Source organism: Bombus vosnesenskii, unplaced genomic scaffold (genome assembly GCF_011952255.1).
Source record: "Bombus vosnesenskii isolate JDL3184/JDL3185 unplaced genomic scaffold, Bvos_JDL3184-5_v1.1 scf7180000013316, whole genome shotgun sequence".
Classification (NCBI taxonomy): Eukaryota; Metazoa; Arthropoda; class Insecta; order Hymenoptera; family Apidae; genus Bombus; species Bombus vosnesenskii.
The window spans coordinates 589,136-608,843 of NW_022882962.1; the positions used below are offsets into that span (position 1 = coordinate 589,136).

The 19,708-nt window shown below is 30.2% G+C and overlaps 6 protein-coding genes and 1 non-coding gene across 18 annotated transcripts; 4 read left to right on the plus strand and 3 right to left on the minus strand.

Moving 5' to 3' along the window:
• Window positions 1-390: 390 nt before the first annotated feature.
• LOC117235618 (DNA repair protein XRCC2-like) lies at window positions 391-1,711 on the plus strand. Its single transcript, XM_033497822.1, has one exon. It carries the CDS (start codon window positions 525-527, stop codon window positions 1,317-1,319), a length of 795 nt encoding a protein of 264 aa, XP_033353713.1. The 5' UTR covers window positions 391-524; the 3' UTR covers window positions 1,320-1,711.
• Window positions 1,177-4,438, minus strand: LOC117235611 (sec1 family domain-containing protein 2-like). 5 transcript variants are annotated; one of them, XM_033497807.1, is made up of 11 exons: window positions 4,424-4,438; window positions 3,916-4,172; window positions 3,574-3,816; window positions 3,222-3,491; window positions 2,952-3,137; window positions 2,604-2,861; window positions 2,403-2,531; window positions 2,096-2,327; window positions 1,926-2,052; window positions 1,672-1,821; window positions 1,177-1,577 (listed from the first exon to the last, which is right to left on the minus strand). In XM_033497807.1, the coding sequence occupies exons 2-11, from the start codon at window positions 4,114-4,116 to the stop codon at window positions 1,370-1,372; spliced, it is 2,004 nt and encodes a 667-aa protein (XP_033353698.1). In that variant the 5' UTR covers window positions 4,117-4,172; window positions 4,424-4,438; the 3' UTR covers window positions 1,177-1,369. The 5 variants fall into 5 exon arrangements, with proteins under 5 accessions (XP_033353698.1, XP_033353699.1, XP_033353695.1 ...); XM_033497808.1 differs by lacking the exon at window positions 4,424-4,438 and adding an exon at window positions 4,250-4,408 and having other exon boundaries at window positions 1,926-2,034; XM_033497804.1 differs by lacking the exon at window positions 4,424-4,438 and adding an exon at window positions 4,250-4,408.
• Window positions 4,439-4,748: 310 nt separating this feature from the next.
• Window positions 4,749-12,541, plus strand: LOC117235610 (GTPase-activating protein and VPS9 domain-containing protein 1). 3 transcript variants are annotated; one of them, XM_033497801.1, is made up of 16 exons: window positions 4,749-5,225; window positions 5,328-5,526; window positions 5,617-6,961; window positions 7,362-7,552; window positions 7,960-8,119; window positions 8,188-8,361; window positions 8,436-8,597; window positions 8,689-8,956; window positions 9,080-9,177; window positions 9,263-9,699; window positions 9,884-10,379; window positions 10,524-10,759; window positions 10,861-11,117; window positions 11,217-11,428; window positions 11,523-11,908; window positions 12,019-12,541. In XM_033497801.1, the coding sequence occupies exons 2-16, from the start codon at window positions 5,395-5,397 to the stop codon at window positions 12,148-12,150; spliced, it is 4,686 nt and encodes a 1,561-aa protein (XP_033353692.1). In that variant the 5' UTR covers window positions 4,749-5,225; window positions 5,328-5,394; the 3' UTR covers window positions 12,151-12,541. The 3 variants fall into 3 exon arrangements, with proteins under 3 accessions (XP_033353692.1, XP_033353694.1, XP_033353693.1); XM_033497803.1 differs by having other exon boundaries at window positions 11,229-11,428; XM_033497802.1 differs by having other exon boundaries at window positions 4,750-5,225; window positions 9,080-9,168.
• A 1,113-nt stretch (window positions 12,542-13,654) lies between these two features.
• Window positions 13,655-15,250, plus strand: LOC117235402 (probable 18S rRNA (guanine-N(7))-methyltransferase). 2 transcript variants are annotated; one of them, XM_033497396.1, is made up of 6 exons: window positions 13,655-13,671; window positions 13,758-13,993; window positions 14,059-14,096; window positions 14,181-14,359; window positions 14,442-14,868; window positions 14,961-15,250. In XM_033497396.1, exons 2-6 carry the CDS (start codon window positions 13,955-13,957, stop codon window positions 15,103-15,105), a joined length of 828 nt encoding a protein of 275 aa, XP_033353287.1. In that variant the 5' UTR covers window positions 13,655-13,671; window positions 13,758-13,954; the 3' UTR covers window positions 15,106-15,250. The 2 variants fall into 2 exon arrangements, with proteins under 2 accessions (XP_033353287.1, XP_033353286.1); XM_033497395.1 differs by lacking the exon at window positions 13,655-13,671 and having other exon boundaries at window positions 13,693-13,993.
• On the minus strand, window positions 15,146-16,731 carry LOC117235403 (39S ribosomal protein L46, mitochondrial). The gene is made up of 4 exons (XM_033497397.1): window positions 16,488-16,731; window positions 16,010-16,357; window positions 15,791-15,933; window positions 15,146-15,708 (listed from the first exon to the last, which is right to left on the minus strand). The coding sequence occupies exons 1-4, from the start codon at window positions 16,546-16,548 to the stop codon at window positions 15,436-15,438; spliced, it is 825 nt and encodes a 274-aa protein (XP_033353288.1). The 5' UTR covers window positions 16,549-16,731; the 3' UTR covers window positions 15,146-15,435.
• A 49-nt stretch (window positions 16,732-16,780) lies between these two features.
• Window positions 16,781-19,007, plus strand: LOC117235401 (vacuolar protein sorting-associated protein VTA1 homolog). 5 transcript variants are annotated; one of them, XM_033497390.1, is made up of 5 exons: window positions 16,781-17,116; window positions 17,418-17,626; window positions 17,720-18,154; window positions 18,356-18,523; window positions 18,713-19,007. In XM_033497390.1, exons 2-5 carry the CDS (start codon window positions 17,518-17,520, stop codon window positions 18,862-18,864), a joined length of 864 nt encoding a protein of 287 aa, XP_033353281.1. In that variant the 5' UTR covers window positions 16,781-17,116; window positions 17,418-17,517; the 3' UTR covers window positions 18,865-19,007. The 5 variants fall into 5 exon arrangements, with proteins under 5 accessions (XP_033353281.1, XP_033353285.1, XP_033353282.1 ...); XM_033497394.1 differs by having other exon boundaries at window positions 16,783-17,116; window positions 17,437-17,626; XM_033497391.1 differs by having other exon boundaries at window positions 16,824-17,120; window positions 17,397-17,626.
• LOC117235641 lies at window positions 18,551-18,661 on the minus strand. The gene has a single exon (XR_004493709.1). It is a non-coding gene; the product is annotated as a U6 spliceosomal RNA (small nuclear RNA).
• Window positions 19,008-19,708: the final 701 nt, after the last annotated feature.

The following is a 19,708-nucleotide window of genomic DNA, read 5'->3' on the forward strand; positions in this document are numbered from 1 at the left end:
ATTTCTTTAACTCATCGAGCCGAGTATATTAATATCTTTTCATTTAAAGCGGATGGTTAATAGCTTTACAATATAGTATTAATTAAGTTATGTCCTTCCTTACATTCATAGGAGAACTTGCTGATTTTTATATAAGCTCAGTTAAGGATTAATTTGCAATCATTTTTGTAAGACCAAAGCTTTTGTTTCATTATCTTTTATTATTTTTACGCATTATTTATTTTAATTTTTTATTAATTTTTTTAAATAATATATATTGTAACATTACAATATATACATATATCTTATTTAAAGTTTTATATATATACAATACTATACAAATGTAATATATATGTATATGATATTCACGTTTCTTACAGACAGAATATGTAAAAGAGAAATATTGATAGTAACTTGATAGTAAAAAGTAAAATGTTGTAAAATAAAAATATTACAGTAATTTAAATGATATTTTAAATAACAAAGAAATAAAGATTGACCCACACACATATATTAAATAAAGGAAAGTATTAGAAATAAAACCTATGCAACCACAGATTGAATCTGGAGCAGAATTGCTCACAAGGTTAAATGAAAAACCGAGCTTACATGGGCTCGAAGATACTTTGTTCTCTGAAGGTCCTCAGAACACAGATATTATAGAAATTGGTGGAGAACGATCATCTGGTAAGACTTTTCTTTTATCTCAAATGCTTGCAAGGTGTATCTTACCAAATAATTATGCAATCAAAGGCTGCAATGCTTCAGCTATTTTGATAAATACTGATCATCATTTTCAAACTTCAAAATTGGTTGAATTAATGAGCAGTATCGTAAATACAGCCAATATATCATTTTCTGAAGCAATAGATACAGAGTTTGATAAGACAACTATTATTAAAGATTCTTTGCGCAACTTGCATATCATTGATTGTTACAATAATGAACAATTTTCTTTAACATTACATACACTGGATGACATATTCCTTGATAACACCAAAATTGCACTTCTTGCTATTGACAGCATAACAGCATATTATTGGCAAGACTGTGAAGATAATATTACTACAATTGATACATATATAAAGAAATTGTTAAAAATTGTCAAACTACAAACAACTCGATTTAATGTAGCAACTATATATACCAAATTATGTGAAAGTATACATAACAAAAGAAATTATCTTACAAATAATATAGATTATAAAATACAATTGTGCAAGGTGTGTAATTCGACAAATTTTTTATGTACATTAGAAACAATACAAATTATTAGGAAAATACATTATTCCATTTTATCCAATGGTATAAAATGGAAGATAGATGAAAGAGAAGGATGAATTCTATTACATTTACAAATTTTTCTATTATATCTACAAAAAAAAAATAATTAAGAAAAGAATATTTTATCCACTATATCCAAAGGGTTTAATAATCTAGATCCTGCTAATATTATATGTGGTGATTTTTCGTTACTATGTGCAGATACTACTTCTTGAATTACTTTTGCCTCTTCTGCAGTAATGCCTCCAACAACGTATATTAAAATATAGGGATTGTCTCGAGGATGACGTTTTGTTTTACCCCCTAAAATTAAACTGCAATGGAAGAAGATTTATAAATTCTTAATATTTAATATCATATTTTAAGAAATTTCATTCATATGAATTATTTCAAATGAAGAATTTTTACTTAAAGCCAGCTGAAATAAATGAAGATGATTTTTTATGAAGATCTCGTAGTTCTCGACTTATGTCTACACTAAATATATCCTTTGTAACTTGTTCTAATATACTAATGTATCGAGTTGATTCTTGAGGGCTTGGCTTCAACATACAAAATCTGCAAATAATTATTTCGTTATTAATATAATTTTGTTCAAAATAGATAATGTTAATTATTAAGAGATTAATTAAAAAAGAAAAATTTTCATGTAGAGGTTTTACCTATAATCTTGCAGTATTAAACGTTGTTCCGCGATTAATCTCAGAGTATCGAGAATACGTGCTGCAATGTTACATGATGTTTCTTGCGCTACAGCAACATCGTCTCCACCTAAAATAACAAATACAATTTTAAAATATTTTAAGAAGAATGTATCTCAAATAATATGTACCTAGTAGTAATAAATTACGCTGATAGGCTGATTTTGTATTCATCAAAGGACTTTCTTTTAAAATTTGGAAATCTTCAAAAATTGCATCCGCAATTGACTCTTCTAATCGGCGTTCTTGTTGTGTAGAAAATCGAATCTGCGTTCCCGCAAGTGAGTAAACATGTATCAATAGTGCTAATAAGTTTTCAACATCAAGTCCCCTGTGAATTCGCGTTCGTATAATATTACTCAACTAAAAAATTTTTTAATTTATATTTATTAAGTAGACACATATCGTTGTAAAAATGAAATTAAAAAAAAGGTTTACCTGTACGAGTATACTCGAGGATTCTCGACTCACAGAAAGATTTTGCAAAGCTAATTTTTCTAAGCTAGTAAGTAGCTCAATTTGATCAGCTTTTTGTGATATAGATGCTTTGATTATTGCTAAAATACACTATATTTCGAAGTGAAAAGAAGTAGCTCTAGGATTTGTCCATTGTTCGAAGAAATGAAAATTGAAAATTACCTGAAGTTTTTCTGTATGAATTGTCATAGAATCAATATTGTTTGTGGATTGAATTTTGCTAAGAAGTTTTTCTAAGCTATGACCAGAAATCCTTGTTGGTGTTCTTAATTTTGGACTACCTTTTGTTAAAGTTATATCATTTAAGAATTGGTTAACTGTATTTAACAACTTTTTTCCTTTTTGTGAAATAAGAAGATCCATCATCTCATCTTCCATACTTGCTAAACAACCTGGTATTTCATATGATTTTAACACTTCCTTGAAACCCATAAAAAAAATAATCTATTATTCACCATCCACATAAATTAACAAAAACAGTTATATGAACAACTATATACTTATTTGTACCGTTACACTCCCAAATAGAAGTGACATATTAATGGCTACATCGTTATCATGATGAGGTAAATGAGGAAACGTACGTAATATTTTTGCAAGGAAAGATTCCATATTGTTACTAGTAGGTGTACAAAGATCTAATGTTCTGTCAATCAAAATAAGAGAGACTCCTATTTCTGAAGTTTCAGATAAATGCTATAGAAACAACAATAAGTAAAATTTATTTTTCATTAACTTATCTTAATTTATTTTTTCAGTGCCTTACTTTCTACTACTCACACTTTTATGATTAATACTAGACATATAATCTTCTAAATTCTTTGCAAGATGATCACTTAAATTTCCAAGTGAATAAATATCTAATTTAGCTCCTATACTATCAAATAGATTATAAAATGAATATGCTAAGAAATTCAATTTAACAAATGTATCTTTTGGAATATTTGTGTCCAGAGATGGCATTAAATCTCCAAAAGGAGGTGTTACAAATAAATCCTTATTTAAAAGGGCAATAAAAATCGGTACATAGATAATGTCAACAACAGGTTCCTACAAATTAAGCTTGTCTTAGTTATAATTGAAATAAATTTGGAACAAGTTTGAAGACAAAATAAATAATTGATTAACCAACTTGAGAAAGATTTCCTGAAGTCATCCAAACCTTAATGTCTTTCTTTAATTTATTGTAATCTAATTTTTCTTCAGCAGATAATGTTCCCAAATGGTTGATAGTGTCACAAGGTACACTGCAGTACACAATACAGTTCTGGAAAGTATTCTTTGCCAAAATCATTTTAATTGTTCGTTGATAAAATGCTGGATCACCAGATGTTGATATAATAACAGCTTTTTTAGTATCTTTTACTTCGACATACTAAAAATGACAAGAAATGGATTTAATGTCTTTCATCTTTTTAAAACTTCATTTTCTACTTCTTTTAAATCTCACAATCCTATAAATATATATACCTACTCGAAAATGATACATGCCAAACTCATAAACTGCAACTGCTCCAGCATCTTTTAATGCTAGATAGCCTTTACCAGCTGTGTACCAATGCAAACATTCAATTGCACAGTGATCTACATAAACTACTGCATCACATACTTCTGCAAAAATATTTTTCCAATATTCAGAGATAAGTTTTTTAATTTCTAAAATAATTTCTGTCATTTTTCTTTTCAAAATTTCAGTAGCGATCACTTCCTTGATTTCTCATTATCTATAACCTGTTTAATGATATACAAATCAACTTTTCTCCAAATCTTAATATTGATACTCTATTATGTATACAAATAACACATACGTGTATATGATTATATATATTAGTACATAATAACGAAGCTGCAATGAAGCAAGTTAGTCGAAAAAAGTACTTAGTTAACCTAATTTCTATATTATATATTATACAGTATCGTACAAAAAGATATACATATATCAAACAGTATGTACAGATATTGACATGCATACGTATTCACACCTACTCTTCATATGCGTGCGCACGCGGTCTTGTTTGCGTTGCATATACGTACATATGTTGAACTTGGAGCATAAAGGACGTCTTTTATTTTATATTATTTATTGCTTTATCACCATCAGCTACTACTTATAATCTATAATAGAATTTAAATATGAAATTTGAACGAAGAAAAAGAAAGTAAGACAAAAAAAAGAATGCATATTCTTTTATTTATATAAATTATAAAATTGAAAATTTTAACTGCTCAAATTCATCTTATGCAAGAAATTTAATACATAATTTAAATAAAACAGAAAATATATATATTTGAAAAAGCGATTTTATTTAAGTCCGTTTAAATATTAAACAAAGTTTTGTTTAAAAGTAAAACATTGATTTTTTAAAATAGAAAAATCGGTCATTAGTTCAACATTCAAATCATTGTCGAGTAATCGAACAATGATACGAAGATTTAGATTTCGATTTAAAGTACAGGTACAGCCATTTGTCGAAGAAAATTCTAACCTATAAAGGAAAATGATTGTGCGTCGGTGCGAATATTGTTTCGAGATAAAAAGGACAACAGTAAAAAACCTTAATTCTGCAAGCAACGCGTAACTACCGGTTTTAAGAATAACTTAATCGAATAAAAGAATTTAAGCCATCGTCGTTTTAAAAAAGAATTTAAATCGACGCGATTAGTTGAGATTCTTTTCTTATATTTTCTAACAATCATTTATTTTCTTCTAGTTTATCTAAATATTTTATTTTCCGTTAAACAAAGAAAATAAAAACAACTTATCTTATTTATCATTATATACAGGTATAGTTTTTTTATTAAATCAAGTGCAATACAGTATGTTAAAATGATACATTTGACAAGTATGTAAGAAGCTTTGATACATTAGTAACCATTAATATCTAGAATCTAAGGAGGGAAGATTTTGAAAATTATTTCACGATACTCATTGTTCTCCTGGGTATGCTTAGTAATGTCATCGGCAAATAGTGTAGAATCCCTGGGAACATTGCAATGGGATATAATCGAATTAGCCAATCATTTGCGTCAAGAACGCCTGTTTGTTACTTCGGAACAACAAAATTTACAAATACTCAATGAAAAGGTATGTAATAGTTAATTTTTGGTAACAAATAAATAAAAATATGGAAATGGTTTATGACATTTAAACAAAGAATTGTTTGGATTTTTTTAGGTGTTATATGCATCATCCAATTTAGCACAACAAGCATGGATTACAGCGCAGCAAAGAGTTAATCTTAATCAGTTGATAATGTCTAAACCATACTGTACACCAGCATCTTGTTGTCAAAGAGCAAATACATTGGAAAATTCAAATTTTGTCGATGTGTACAAGTATTTACGTTATCAGACATGTTTGTCATATGGGGAATTCTTAGGTGCTCTTAGAAAGTCTCCAAAGCTAATTGCATCATGTTTAGTTGAGGGGGACAAATTACTACCAGACTCTGTGCAAACTATAGTCCAATCATTAGCAGCTGGTTTATATGGTAGTTGTTTATTACCAGAGGATAAAATTTTGGTTTTAAAGTTACTGAAACATCTAATGCTGCTACAAATTGTACCATCTGATAATCCTCGGAGATTACTCAGACACAGCACATGTGCTTTCTCTAGGTTTTATTCAGTTTTTCATGAGAGTCTATTTTCAGCAAAGTTTTTCTTAACTGCTGCTTTACATAACCCTATTGTACAGTTATTAATGGAAGATGAAATGTTTCTTGATATTGACCCAGATAAAGCACCCATAAGATTTCCTCCATCTGAAAGATTAAAGAAATTTGGCAAGGAAGGTACTGCAGAGTATGAAATAAAGCTACAACGTTATAGACTCTGGACAATTAATTCTCTATTCCACATTACACAAAGATTTATAATCAGTATACGAGAAAATATGCATTGTTTTCCAAGTAGTGTATGTTGGTTGGTTAGACAGATGGCAGGACTTTTGGGAAAAAGTGGGAATGTTGATTCAAAAGAGGTACATGCAATGTGCACTGATTTGGTTTTTACATATTTCATATGTCCTGCAATAGTAAATCCAGAGCCATATGGTATCACTGATGCGCCTATTAGCTACATTGCCCGATTCAATCTCATGCAAGTTGGACAAATTTTGCAAATGCTTTCCTTAATGAAATACCAGGCTGTTGACAGCAAAACATTTGATCTATACAAGAAGTTCGATAAGGATTCCGTTTCTTCTATAATAGATGCGATGGTGGATGGTGCAGAAGAACTCGAGGACGAGCCTAATATCATCGATAATAATAAACTTCGAGGTCTTTCTCGCTCCGCTGCTTTATTTACAGAAACGGAATTGAATACATTAATTACGTTTCTGCAAACTATAGCTAAAGAAACTACGGTAGAAAACGCTTCACGATCCGCTGCGTTTGAAAAGAAACAATTGATTGATATGCTCTCTCAGTTACCTTCCGGTTCCTTAACTACTAATAAATTGGCGAACAATGCTTCTGTTGAAACTACCAACAAAAAGGGAGGTTTATTAGGAAAAGGTATGTCCAATCATTAGTTTTATTCCTTCGTTTCATCTTTTCTCTTTTAGTCCAATGACGAAATTCAGAATCGTCTCATACTTCACGATTTATATCGCGAAATGCTGATATTAAATGTATTTTATTTGATATCCTAAAATTAAACTTGTCTTTCGAATGTACATGCAAATATATATTTAGCATTCTTCATAGGATTCATTGCATTTTTTTTAAATGAGAAATTTCCAAGTATAATCTTTAAATAAATATCTTTATCGTAAATCATTCATTAAAGAAATAAAATACGTACAAAGTTACGCGTTCTTACGCGTGTATAATTCAGTATTTAAGGATAAAGTGAAAGATAAATAAAGAAGTCGTATTTACCAAAAGAAGGGATATTAAACTTTGATTTCTCTAGGAAAGGGTCGAGGAATTCGAGTATCATCATCGTCATCATACTCGTCTAATACGACTAATGACGGGGTAGATGAATTGAATGGCACTTCAACCCCTGAAGAAGAATCTGTTGATAAAAATCCTCAAGATGTTCTTGTAATTCCATTTGGACCAAATACAGGAGAATTCGTAGGACTTCTTAGTGAACAAAAGGTATACATTAGTTTTTTTAACCGTCTGAGACCCAAGCAGCGCGATCGCGCTGTTTCGATTTTGTGTCCCACTACATTTGAACGCTACAGACGACTGACGGTATTTTGTATTTCATTGTTATCTTCTCAATAATTTTTATTGAACAAAACTTTAAATATTTATAAACTAATAGTACGTATATATAATAATATATATGTATTTCATAAAGTAACAATTATAACGAGCGCTATTGCGCCGCTTGATTTTCTTCGCAATCGATTAAGACAAGCGCTATCGCGCTGTTCGGGATTTATCGACCCCGTTTTTTCAATGACTCCTGGGACTCAAACAGTTAACCGATATTTAACTAAACGATAATCAACTGTTTGTCAAATGATTACTTTTTCTGTTTTTTATATATATGATAGGTGTTATGCACAGAACTTCAATCCAATATAGATAATGGTTCGGTTAATCTAAATCTTTCTGATGACATATCCAATGTGCATGACAGACAAAACAATTGTGGTGTTGAACGTACAGAAAGTCAAGAAAAAAAGACAAGATTTTCGCTATCTCATGATGAAGGTATTAAAATATTAGAAGTTAGTATTTGTACTTTATAAAGGATAATCATTAATATTGAATGTTATTAGTTTTATTCGATGGTTTTATCGGAAATACTTCGGATAATTTAGAAGCGGTATCAGAAGCTGCATCAAACCACAGTGTCGCTTCCTCACTTGAATTGGAAACGGAAGATCAAAATGATAATCTCTCAGATATGGTATCTGCCAGTGTATCAGGACGAGGAACGCCTAATATATCAGGTTTTGTTAAATAAATTTTATTTAAGTGTAAGAGTAACGAGAATCGTATTGGATCATTTGACAACTGAATCTAGGTCGTGACACCCCGTCATCTCAAATTACCGAAGGAGATGAAGGACGGACAGTGGGTGAAACTCGACAATTAGATTTACCTCCGTCGAATATACCGACCAAACAAAGTCGATGCGAAATAGATGACAAGTTCTGTAAATTTGAAATTAAAAAATTGATTGAAGGTATTTAAGAAATAAAAAGAAATAATTTCCTATGAATACACAATATGTTTATACATCTTTTATTTTAACGTTTGCACTCGTACATTTTCAGGAGATGAAACTGTTTCGATGGTATCTGATACCTGGTCAACTGATGTTCTGGCTTCCGATAGCGAAATAATCGAGCAACAAGAGAAAGTATTGTATTCCCATTCGTCTGAGCAAACTCCTCCAGTTTTACCAACAGCATCAGAATCAGTACCACAAGCCGTACTAGATGTTAGCGAAACTGCATCGGAAGCATGGAGTACCGATGTATTAGCTAGTGATTCTGAAAGATTGACAGAGGTTGATACCGATGATACTGCTAGCGTTGCAAGGTATGCTATATAGATAATAAAAAAAGGAGACAATGGAGAAATAATAAAACAATATAAAAGAAAAAGAAAGATGAGGAAAATACAGAAAAAGTAGATGATGCATTAATTATTGTCATATTTTAGATCTGATGATACCGCAAGATCCGAAATCGAAGTTGAACCTCGTAGCGAAGCCGAAATAACCGAAAAAACCATGATACAAGCGATTCCTCGTAAGAACAGTTAATAATTTCAAACACATCTTATTACTTGATATTCTTATTTTATATTCAATTCTTAGCACTTATATGAGTCCTTAATGTTTAGAAAATGTTACAACAACCGAATGTGTGTCAACAACGAATCTTCGATCGATATCGATGAGCCAGGAAAATATGCAATTTCCTACAACTGTTGTTCTTTCACCAACAAACTCTCTCTCGGCATCGTCCTTAAATGTAACTGGACAAAATGCAAGCAGGTCTGATTATCAATCAAGCGTGACAGAATATGTCGACAAAAATGCCAACAGCATTGACGGTAGCTCAACAAATTATGATAAATCCATATGCGAGGACAGATTAGTCCATCTCATAGACAAACTTCACATTGAGAATGGAAAAAGTCAAATGGAACAAACTTCTTCGACTCATAATCGTATCAGTGTAGCAGCAGTTGCACCAGCTTTATTATTAGCCAATCATATATCACCGCCCACATTGTCGAGCACAGAAAAATCGCACAATACCAACATAAAATTAGAGGTTTGTTTTTTCTAAATTATTGTTATTGTTGTTCTTAGTGCTACTACTATTTTATTCTTACTATTATTATTATTGTTATTATTATATTATCTTTGGTTTCTTCAATGCAATTGCGCGTTTTTATATAGCATTCGACTGGTTGTTTAATAGTTACGATATAGTTAATTTTCGAAGCGTGTTTTAGTCGCAGGAATTAGAAAGTAGCTTAGTCAGTTCGGTTGACGAAACTGTTAACGAAAATGGCCCGGACGGTGTTGTTGGATTAAGTACCGGGAGCTTGGCATCCAGCAGTAGTTCTGGTTCTGACACACGAATAAAAACTACAAGTTCGGAGTTGCCAATATCGATGGGAGCAATGAATGAGAGTTGCGATATGACGATCAATGACTGTCCGAAACCAACCGTATCCAGTGGAGCCATACCAAAAAGTATTAGCTTCGATATGACTGCGGAACGCGGAGACAAGGAATTGTTGGACGATGATCAGAAAAATAAAAGAAGTTTTTTTGGAAAACTGAAAATGTCTCTGCGAAATCGACGGGGTAAGGCAATTCGTGGCACAGACGATATCGGCAGATGTTACGATCGAGAAGCCATCGGCGATAATATTGACATAGGACGACATAGATTACGTAGAATAATGTCAGAAGATGTGTCATCAGCCGGTAACCCGAGCGGTGGTAAATATTGCTTTCTTTAACATTTTGCATTGTAATAATCGTTGTAAAGGCAAAACTAAAAAAAATAAAAATGGGGGAAGAACATAGACACAAGGGAAGAAACGTTAATTTCAAGGTAATGAAAATTATTTAAAAATTTTCTAGATAGTACGGACGATATCTTAGCTAAATACAGGAGGAAACCGAGTGCAGCAAGCGATACGGAAGTATCTGTAGAAAGTAATCAGTCTCGTACGAAAGAACCTACCGAGGATGAAAGGCTTCTTATAGATCCGAATAACATTGAGCTTTCCTACGCATTTGCTGATGCAAAAAGAAAATTGCGAATGGTACTTAGTACCGCTGATCTCCAACATATTCCTTGGAGTGCTGCATCCGAGGTGCTAAAGCTTGTAATCGTATTAAATGTTTCTTACAAATTGAGATTGAAACTGAACATCATAATGCTAACAGAAAAAAAATAACAATTTATTTGTTACAGCGGAATTATTGGTCGCAAAAAGAAAATGAATTAGTCGCCTTCCTGCAGTTGCAGTTGGCAGAAGCTATCAATTTACAAGACAGAGCGTTGATAGCGCATTTACACGAAACACTACGTTGCGTTAGATTATTTAACGACGACGGGTGTAGAAAATTATTTAAATCGTTGCGCGAAGATTACCAAAAACGATCTCCTTATATTGCGTATTTGATTAGATGTCGTCAAGGATTACTCTCTACATTGGCTCACTTGGATAGGTATAGTTACCGACCTTTTTAAAAGTATAAATATGTGCGCGCACGCATAATTTCTTTAATAATATTCAAAGCAATGTTAATATCTTTATACAATTGTAGATTATGTATTAGAGTGAAATGTGATCGAGATGCTGTCAATAATCATCTTGTATCTGCTTGCGTGAAAGGTTTTTTAGAAAAAAAAGAATCCCTTTTACTACGTTTTTGTGATGAATTTAAAAAGTTAACATTAGCAGATGAAAAACAAGACTTGGTCGATAGCTTTCTAAGTAAACTTAATGCAAAAATAGACAATGATTCAATTTGGCAGTGTGAGTAAATGTTAATTAATTCGAGCTTACAAACAACTTGATATAATATATTAATTACTATGGTTGTTTGTAAATGATTGCACTGTCAATATAGGTGCTTGCGAAAATCAACTAAATTTGGCAAGAGTTGTAGTTGAAAGGACTGTAATGGCACGTGTTTACCACAACGCGCTTTATCCAAATGGAGATGGTGACGTTTATAGGGACCAATTACTTCATGATCATATTAAAAAACTGGCCAATGTTGTAACACCAAACCACAAGGATTTACGAATTCCTAAAATATACCATTACGAATGTCCCTGGCCATGGGCTCAAGCGGAATTAGCTGTGATATCAGCATATAAGACACCTAGAGATAAGTTGCAATGTGTCTTTCGTTGTGCTACCACCATCATGAACTTGCTTTCGATGGCAACCGAGAGGGGAGTACCCGCAGCCGATGATCTAATTCCTGTATTAGTCTACGTTATCATTAAAGCAAGTGTTTCATTCCACTTTCTTTCTTTTCAACTTGTATGTGTATATACAAGTTGGTTATTAATATTTGACACTAAGGATAGTAATAGTTTCTTCGATTATATTTTCAGACTAACCCACCGTCCTTGCTTTCCACTATACAATATGTGGATAGTTTCTATGGGAATCGATTAGGAGGAGAAGAACAATATTGGTGGACGCAATTTTGTTCCGCGATTGAATTTATAAAGACTATGGATTAAGTTGCACTTAATAACAAGTTATCGCCGGAACATGTAGAAATAGTGTATCATAATTTTCATTGTCGCTGTCATATCTTTTCAATAATTTTTATTATTACTATCACGTTATTATAGTCGTAATATCAATCTTCATATCATTTCTTGTGAAATTGTTATTCTCGTCCTTTTCAATAGCTTTATTGTTATTGCTGTCTATTATTTTTGTTAAAATTGCTTCTACTATTATTATTTCTATTGTATATCTATCAGATATTTCTGTTAATCTTGCTGTCCTTACCAACATTACTAGCACCACTCTCATTGTCACATTTATCTTAATTAATTTCAAATATCAATTATTATTATTATTGTCACTATCATCATTGCCATCATCATCATCGTCGTCGTTATTATTATTTATATTATTAATATGTAATAATAATAATAATAATAATAATAATAATAATAATTGTTGTCGTTATTACTGTCAACATTCATAATCTTACAGTATGGCATTGTACATTGCAATCAGTATTGATATTACTAATATCATTATTTTCAATTTTTTTTGTTTTCACATTATATATAACAATGATTTCTAAGCACAAAAATGATTCTAGTTATTCCTTTTTAAAACTATCAATAACAAGCCACTATAGTAAACATATTGTATATTGTTTTTTTATCTTAGGAGATGCATCTATCTTTCAATGATTTCTCTAGAATAAACTGTCAAAAACAAAATTCATTTAATATATAAAATATCAATTTTAATCAAAAGATAAGCCTATATAGAGAAGGAATTCATATTGCATTTGTTTAAACACAAAATTCTAAACCCATTGCTGATATTACTTTCTAAACTAACACTATATTAACTCAGTTAAATAATAGACACCATATACATATGTATGTATGTAAATACAAGTAATTTTTATTAGTCGTGTTTAGTAATATTATAGATAAGATACTTACAAAACCTGGTTTTTTGTATGTCTGTGCTAACATGTCATACTATTTTTACAAATTAGAATAAAATAATTACGTTTAAAAGTAATAGATAGAAATTATAATGATTCAAAAACCAATTCTTTTAAATAGTTCTTTGTAACAATTAAAACTTTTTCATTTTTTCTTTTTCTCTTCTTTTGCATATTGTATCGTATAAATTAAAATATTTTCCAATATATTCAGTAAGCTTTAATTTAATTCCTGAATAGTTCAAGAATTTGCCTTGTACATCAAGAAATTTAATTTTTAAATTTTATTATAGAGGTATTATATAACTCCTCAATTGTACAGCGGTCAGTATCCCTATTTGTTACACAGGAGACCGGAGTTCAACTCCTCATTGGGAATCAATCTGTCTTCTTATCCATCTGCCGCCGCTAGATGGTTATAGTGTTCCATGATTCTATGGTGTCGGTCAAACATCTATTCTAATAATGTTTATGATTAGATATGATAGTTTAACTAGAGTAGATATATTTATAATGTGAGTTACTTGTATTTTACATACATTAGCAGCGAATTTAAAGTTAGGTACGAAATGAAATAGATTATATTGAAATTTCTTTTTATTATATTATAATGTTATATATCGTAATTTAAAAAGAAATCTATTGCAGAGGTTACTGTAAATGTTGTAAAAATAAAGGTTAAATTTAAATAAAATAATTTTGTTAATGTTAACCAATTAGATCATTCAAAAACGTACTATATACACATGCACATGAAAATACAGTAATATGATGTGAGACATATGGTTTGAAGTAATAATAACAATAATTTAAAATAGCGAAAAATAATTAAATAAGAATATAAAATGTCGAGACGTCCAGAACATCTAGCACCACCTGAACTGGTAAGAATAAACATTTAAATTGATTGTGACAGTGATGTTTTTATCTGTCTTCTTTTTTATTGCAGTTCTACAATGAGTTAGAAGCTCAAAAATATACGCAAAAGTAAGATCTCTAATAATGGTATATTTTTTAATTATTATAGCCTTTGACTTTAAACAAATATATTTGAAAACTTGTTCTCCATAGTTCTCGAATGATAGATATACAAAATCAAATGTGTAGACGGGCCATAGAACTTCTTCTATTACCAGAAGATAAGACTTCTTTACTCTTAGATATTGGTTGTGGTTCTGGTTTAAGTGGCAGTGTAATCGAGGAAGATGAACATGTATGGATAGGAATCGATATATCTTCAGCAATGCTTGGCAAGTATATCGAAAATTGTATACTTTCAATAAGATAATATTTTGTTTAATTTTAACTATTTTCATTACATGTATCCAACAGGTGTAGCATTAGAAAGAGAAGTAGATGGAGATTTAATTTTAGGAGATATGGGCCAAGGAATGCCATTTAAAGCAGGATGTTTTGATGGAGCAATTAGTATTTCTGCATTACAATGGTTATGTAACGCAGATAAAAATTCACATGATCCATCAAGACGATTATATAAATTTTTTTCTACCTTGTTTTCATGTTTGTCGAGATCAGCTAGAGCTGTGTTTCAATTTTACCCTGAAAATAGCGAACAGATTGAATTAATTACAACACAAGCAACAAAAGCAGGCTTTTATGGAGGCGTAATTATAGATTTTCCAAATAGTACTAAAGCAAAAAAATACTTTTTAGTTTTAATGACAGGTGGACCTTCTGTTCTTCCACAAGCTTTAGGTGTGAATGAACTTAACTCAAATGTCTCTTACACATCTAGAAGGTTAAGTTCCGCATTGCTTTGATTTATGTTAAATTATTGCCCAGTTTCTAATTTTATTATAGTTATTTAATTTGATCTCTTTGTTTCTTCAGGGAACGGATGAAAAAAACCAAAGGCAAATATCTGAAGAATAGTAAAGAGTGGATTATTGAAAAGAAAGAAAGACGTCGAAAACAAGGAAGGAAAGTTCCAGAAGATTCAAAATATACTGGAAGGAGAAGATGCGGGAGATTTTGACAAACGCTAGTCTGGTCCTCATTCATTTTTTAATTTCTAGTTTGAGAGAATAAGCATTTATTTACTAAACAGGCACAGGCATATTTGACTTTGTTCTTCACAAAGGAATTGTTCATAATAAAAAGAAAGAACTTAACCTCTTTCAGATCTTTTGTCTTCTACATTGTCAACATTTATACATTAGAAGAAAAATATTATAAGAGAATAATAGAAATATATAGATATTGTAAAAGAATTAAAATTTACCATTTGAATATTGTATAAAGACAAACAACACTCCTTGTTCTATATATGTATTTAAAAATTGTCTACCTTATATTGTACAGTAATTTAATCAGGTAATAAGAATTTAGCCATACTTCTGCGAACATCAGGGTGTAAAGCTTTTTTAAGTTCTTCTCTATCTAACCAACAGTGCTTTACATTGGGAGAAATATCTCCACTTATATATTTTGCTAAAAAGTAGAAAATTTTTGCTCCATTTTGGCCTTTCTCTTGTATATTTCTAGGATACTTATATTGATAAAATCCAATTGGCGCATTGCCATAAAATTGTACTTTGATGTTATTTCCGCACAATTCTTGTACAGTTCTATATGCAGTCTGAAGTGGTAGAAACAAATATTTTGTTGGTATTTACATAAAAAAGATTGTAAAACAAAAATAAAAGTCATGTAGTTCTTACTTGTATCATAGTTTCTCTATGTCTTCTTATACTTTGTGGAGGAATCCAGAAATTAGAATTGCCAACTTTTTGTTCTACTAATAACATTAAATTTTTATCTAGCTTGCGTTTCAGTGATACAACTGCATTATCTTCTTCAACTTCTATAATTACAGAAGTTGAATGTAGAAGGTATTATAATTACCATTTAGAAAAATAAAATCATACATAGATACATACCACTTATTCTTGAAGCAAATTTAAAGTTTTTGAATTCTTCTTCCCAAGAATCTTCAATGTCTTGTATTGTTTCCTTAGAAATAATATTATCTGTTTTTCCAGCAGATGCCTGTGTTCTCTGACTTTTGTCCTTTTGTTTTCGTATTTCAAAGTCTGATATCATACTGTTTTCATATTCTTTCTGTTGTAGCATGTTTTGGTATCTTGCTTCTATATCTAGCATGGGTTTTGTAATTACTGGATGACGTTCTAAGCAAACAGCACTTAATAAATCCCATTTTTCTACAACGTCTATGTCTTCTTGCTCTGATAATGTTCGAGATATAACCTTAGATGTTGATGAGATACCTATGTCAAAGGTTTTCTTTAAAGAATGGCTTAATAAGATTGTACGACAATAAAATATATTCGATCAATTTATAAAAAACATTTTAAATAATAAATACAGCTATAACAAATTAAAATACATTAAAATTACCTGGTGTTAAAAAAGGTAAACCATTCGATGTGCGTAATGTTAAAATTCTTCTAAACATCATTATTCCATACTTTGAGAAAAGAAAAGTTAAAAGTATATTTTTTAATTAAAAAATAAAGATAAATAAATAACAAATAGTAGTAGAAACTTTCACAAAACTATATATATGTAGTAATGTTGCATTACCGGCAACTACGATTTTTAGATTATAAAGTAATTGATACAGTGATCACAATACCAGCTGATACTATAGCTATTATAACTTATGTCGCATTCTCATGATTTTCCTAATTTCATTGGCAATCCGATATTATTCAAAGGACTTTCTTTAACAAAAACAACACGGTACAAAAGCATAGAAATTAGAGATATACATAAGCATATCCCTATTCACAAAAGTGAAAGTTTGACATTTGTTTTAATATAGTGATAAAAATAAACAACATATATACATCAAGTGAATTCTTTTATGTTATTGTCATAACTTCTTCTTCCAAGTATTGACTTGAGCACTATTTTATGAACACTATTACGCGATATGATATCAATCAATTTTACAATGTAACGTATGAAAAGAATTGATAAATATTACTGCATTTTACAATAAACTATCACCACAGAATCAAGAAGTAAGTTGTCCAGATTTACTTGAAACAAAAAATCCGCTTATTATCATTCTATTATTGTTATTATTCTTATTTTAATGACTCCTATAATGATTCTTTATATAAACGACTATGAACGAATATCAGGCTTAAAAAATATAGTATTTTACCTAATATAATATTAATTATAATATATTATTAATATATATATTATGATTAATATTATAACGATAATATGAGCACTAGCTGATTTATTTACATGATTGATAATAACATAAATATTCCTTTCTCTTTTCACATGAAGTTGATGTTGATCTGGTATAAGTTGAATATATGTCTTAAAGGACGTATACAATCCATATCGTAAGGATTTTGAAATAAAAGACAAAAAATAAAAGCATAATTTACATAAAATAAAGATCATCATGATTGGACCAGATTTACCAGAAATACCACTACCTTTGAAAAATATACAGCAGTATCTAAAGATAGCATCACAGCATGACCAACGAGATCCTGTTGTTGGTTATTGGTGTATGTATTTAGTTTCAATTTAAATTGCGTATAAAGAATAATTGTTACAAGTAAAAATCATTTTAAAAGCGGAATTATGAATTTTTGTCACAGGTCGGGTGTATGCCTTCCAAACAGGATTCAAGTTATCAACCAAAACTGCAAAAGAAACAAATTTTTTAATGGAATTAATGGATTGGTTAGAAAAAACTAAAAAGAAATTACACGATAATGAAGCTATTACAAATGATGTAGCTGCCCAGGCTCATTTAGAGAATTGGGCATTGAAGCTATTTCTTTATGCAGATAAAAATGACAGAGCTGCTAATTTTGAAAAGAACGTAGTAAAAAGCTTTTTTACAGCTGGATTACTTTATGATGTATTAACTGTGTTTGGAGAGTTAACTGAAGAAGCTATACAAAATAGGAAATATGCCAAATGGAAGGCTGCATATATTCACAACTGCCTGAAGAATGGTGAAACACCAATTCCAGGACCCATGCAAGAGGGTAATGAGAATGATGATTTGAATAAAAATATGGAAGAAGGTAAAGAAAACTATAAATAATAGTATATACATATGCACTTTATATTCAGAAAAAATATGTACATATATAGATACATATGCATATGTATGTTTGCATATAATTATGTAATATATTTATTTCTTTGTGTAACAACAAAGGCTTATATTTTAATACAACAACAAAATTCTATCATTTTGCTCTATTTCATCTTTTTCATTACAGATTCACTAATAACAGAGGCAAAAGAAGATGATACATCAAACGCAGATGAATTAGTTGGTACCCGTAATACTAACCCGCCTGACGCAGTACATGGTACAACAATTAAAGACAATATCGACAAATGGTCTTCTGGCAATAAAGATTGCAAAACTCTTATGGAAACAGAAGGTATATTGAAAGAAAGTAATTCAACTAAATTGTATTGAACGCTTCACGACTTCGCATGTCAGCCTTGCACAGGGGCCATGCTAATCTTCTTTGTATCATTCCAATTTTGGTACATATATGTACCGCTGAATCAAGTACCAATATTATGTTATTACGTATTTGCGCTTGTTAACTGTACATATTTAACAGGTGGAGTTGAATTGTCAGTGGAGCAAATTGGCAAAGCACAAAAATTTATTAAATGGGCTGGAAGTGCTTTAAATTACGACGATGTGCCTACAACTGTATTGAATCTTCGAAAGGCTTTACATCTCTTAACCACTGGTCAAGAACTTGAATGATCAAAACTAAGCTTGAAAATGTTGATGAAATGGATTATTTCATCTAATCTGATAAATGATAAATTTTATTGCTTCTAAACAATAAAGTAGATACGAATATTTATGATTTAATTAATGCAAAAGTAAAAATGATAAGTTATTTATTTGAATTGTTCACATTATTACAGCCACACCAAATTAAACATATTTTTGAAATATAAATTTGTTTTGTAGAGGCGTATAAAATCGATATTATTATTTAAACTTGTATTATTGTAATGATTGATATTGTAGTTTCAAATATACATATATGTATATATATATATATATATCGTCAAATTTTAATATCACAAAACAAATTATTATACATTAGTGAACCTATAAAGAAGATTTTCACATAAAAAAAGATAATTAAAAGTTCAGAATGGATCTTAGTAAAATGAGAATTACAATGAAAATGAATTTCTTTTCTATTGTAGTCAAATGTCTAAACTGACTTAGTTTTGTGTGTGTCTGTGCGAATGCGCGCACGCGCGCTCGTGTGGGTAAATGTGTGGGTGCGCCAGATTCATAAATGGTTTCTGTACCATTTCACGTAATTAATACTTTAATACTTTGTAATAAAAGTATTATTGTACATACAAGTGAGTGTGCTTTACCACGTGTTTCTTCGCTATTTTAATTTTCATATTACCTCGTAGGTATCTTTATTTAATTCAATTATCTCTGTCGATTGTAAATTTAATATTTTAAAAAACGAAAAAAAAAAAAAAATTATACATCTTACGATAGTGGTTTAGTTTTAATCGCTGATAATAGGAAGTGCGTTCGTATTGCTTAAACTGTTTGTACGAGTAATTTTTAA

Coding starts and splice junctions, on each gene's coding strand:
- LOC117235618 (XM_033497822.1), top strand. CDS start 525: ATGCAACCACAGATTGAATCTGGAGCAGAATTGCTCACAAGGTTAAAT.
- LOC117235611 (XM_033497807.1), bottom strand. CDS start 4,116: ATGACAGAAATTATTTTAGAAATTAAAAAACTTATCTCTGAATATTGG. Junction 3,817..3,915: donor TTGGCATGTATCATTTTCGA/GTAGGTATATAT, acceptor TGTCATTTTTAG/TATGTCGAAGTAAAAGATAC. Junction 2,053..2,095: donor GCGTAATTTATTACTACTAG/GTACATATTATT, acceptor AATATTTTAAAA/TTGTATTTGTTATTTTAGGT.
- LOC117235610 (XM_033497801.1), top strand. CDS start 5,395: ATGTCATCGGCAAATAGTGTAGAATCCCTGGGAACATTGCAATGGGAT. Junction 6,962..7,361: donor GGGAGGTTTATTAGGAAAAG/GTATGTCCAATC, acceptor TGATTTCTCTAG/GAAAGGGTCGAGGAATTCGA. Junction 8,598..8,688: donor AATTAAAAAATTGATTGAAG/GTATTTAAGAAA, acceptor GTACATTTTCAG/GAGATGAAACTGTTTCGATG.
- LOC117235402 (XM_033497396.1), top strand. CDS start 13,955: ATGTCGAGACGTCCAGAACATCTAGCACCACCTGAACTG. Junction 13,994..14,058: donor ATCTAGCACCACCTGAACTG/GTAAGAATAAAC, acceptor TTTTTATTGCAG/TTCTACAATGAGTTAGAAGC. Junction 14,360..14,441: donor TATATCTTCAGCAATGCTTG/GCAAGTATATCG, acceptor TGTATCCAACAG/GTGTAGCATTAGAAAGAGAA.
- LOC117235403 (XM_033497397.1), bottom strand. CDS start 16,548: ATGATGTTTAGAAGAATTTTAACATTACGCACATCGAATGGTTTACCT. Junction 16,358..16,487: donor TTTACCTTTTTTAACACCAG/GTAATTTTAATG, acceptor CCTTTGACATAG/GTATCTCATCAACATCTAAG. Junction 15,934..16,009: donor ATTTGCTTCAAGAATAAGTG/GTATGTATCTAT, acceptor CTGTAATTATAG/AAGTTGAAGAAGATAATGCA.
- LOC117235401 (XM_033497390.1), top strand. CDS start 17,518: ATGATTGGACCAGATTTACCAGAAATACCACTACCTTTGAAAAATATA. Junction 18,155..18,355: donor GAATAAAAATATGGAAGAAG/GTAAAGAAAACT, acceptor TTTTCATTACAG/ATTCACTAATAACAGAGGCA. Junction 18,524..18,712: donor AACTCTTATGGAAACAGAAG/GTATATTGAAAG, acceptor CATATTTAACAG/GTGGAGTTGAATTGTCAGTG.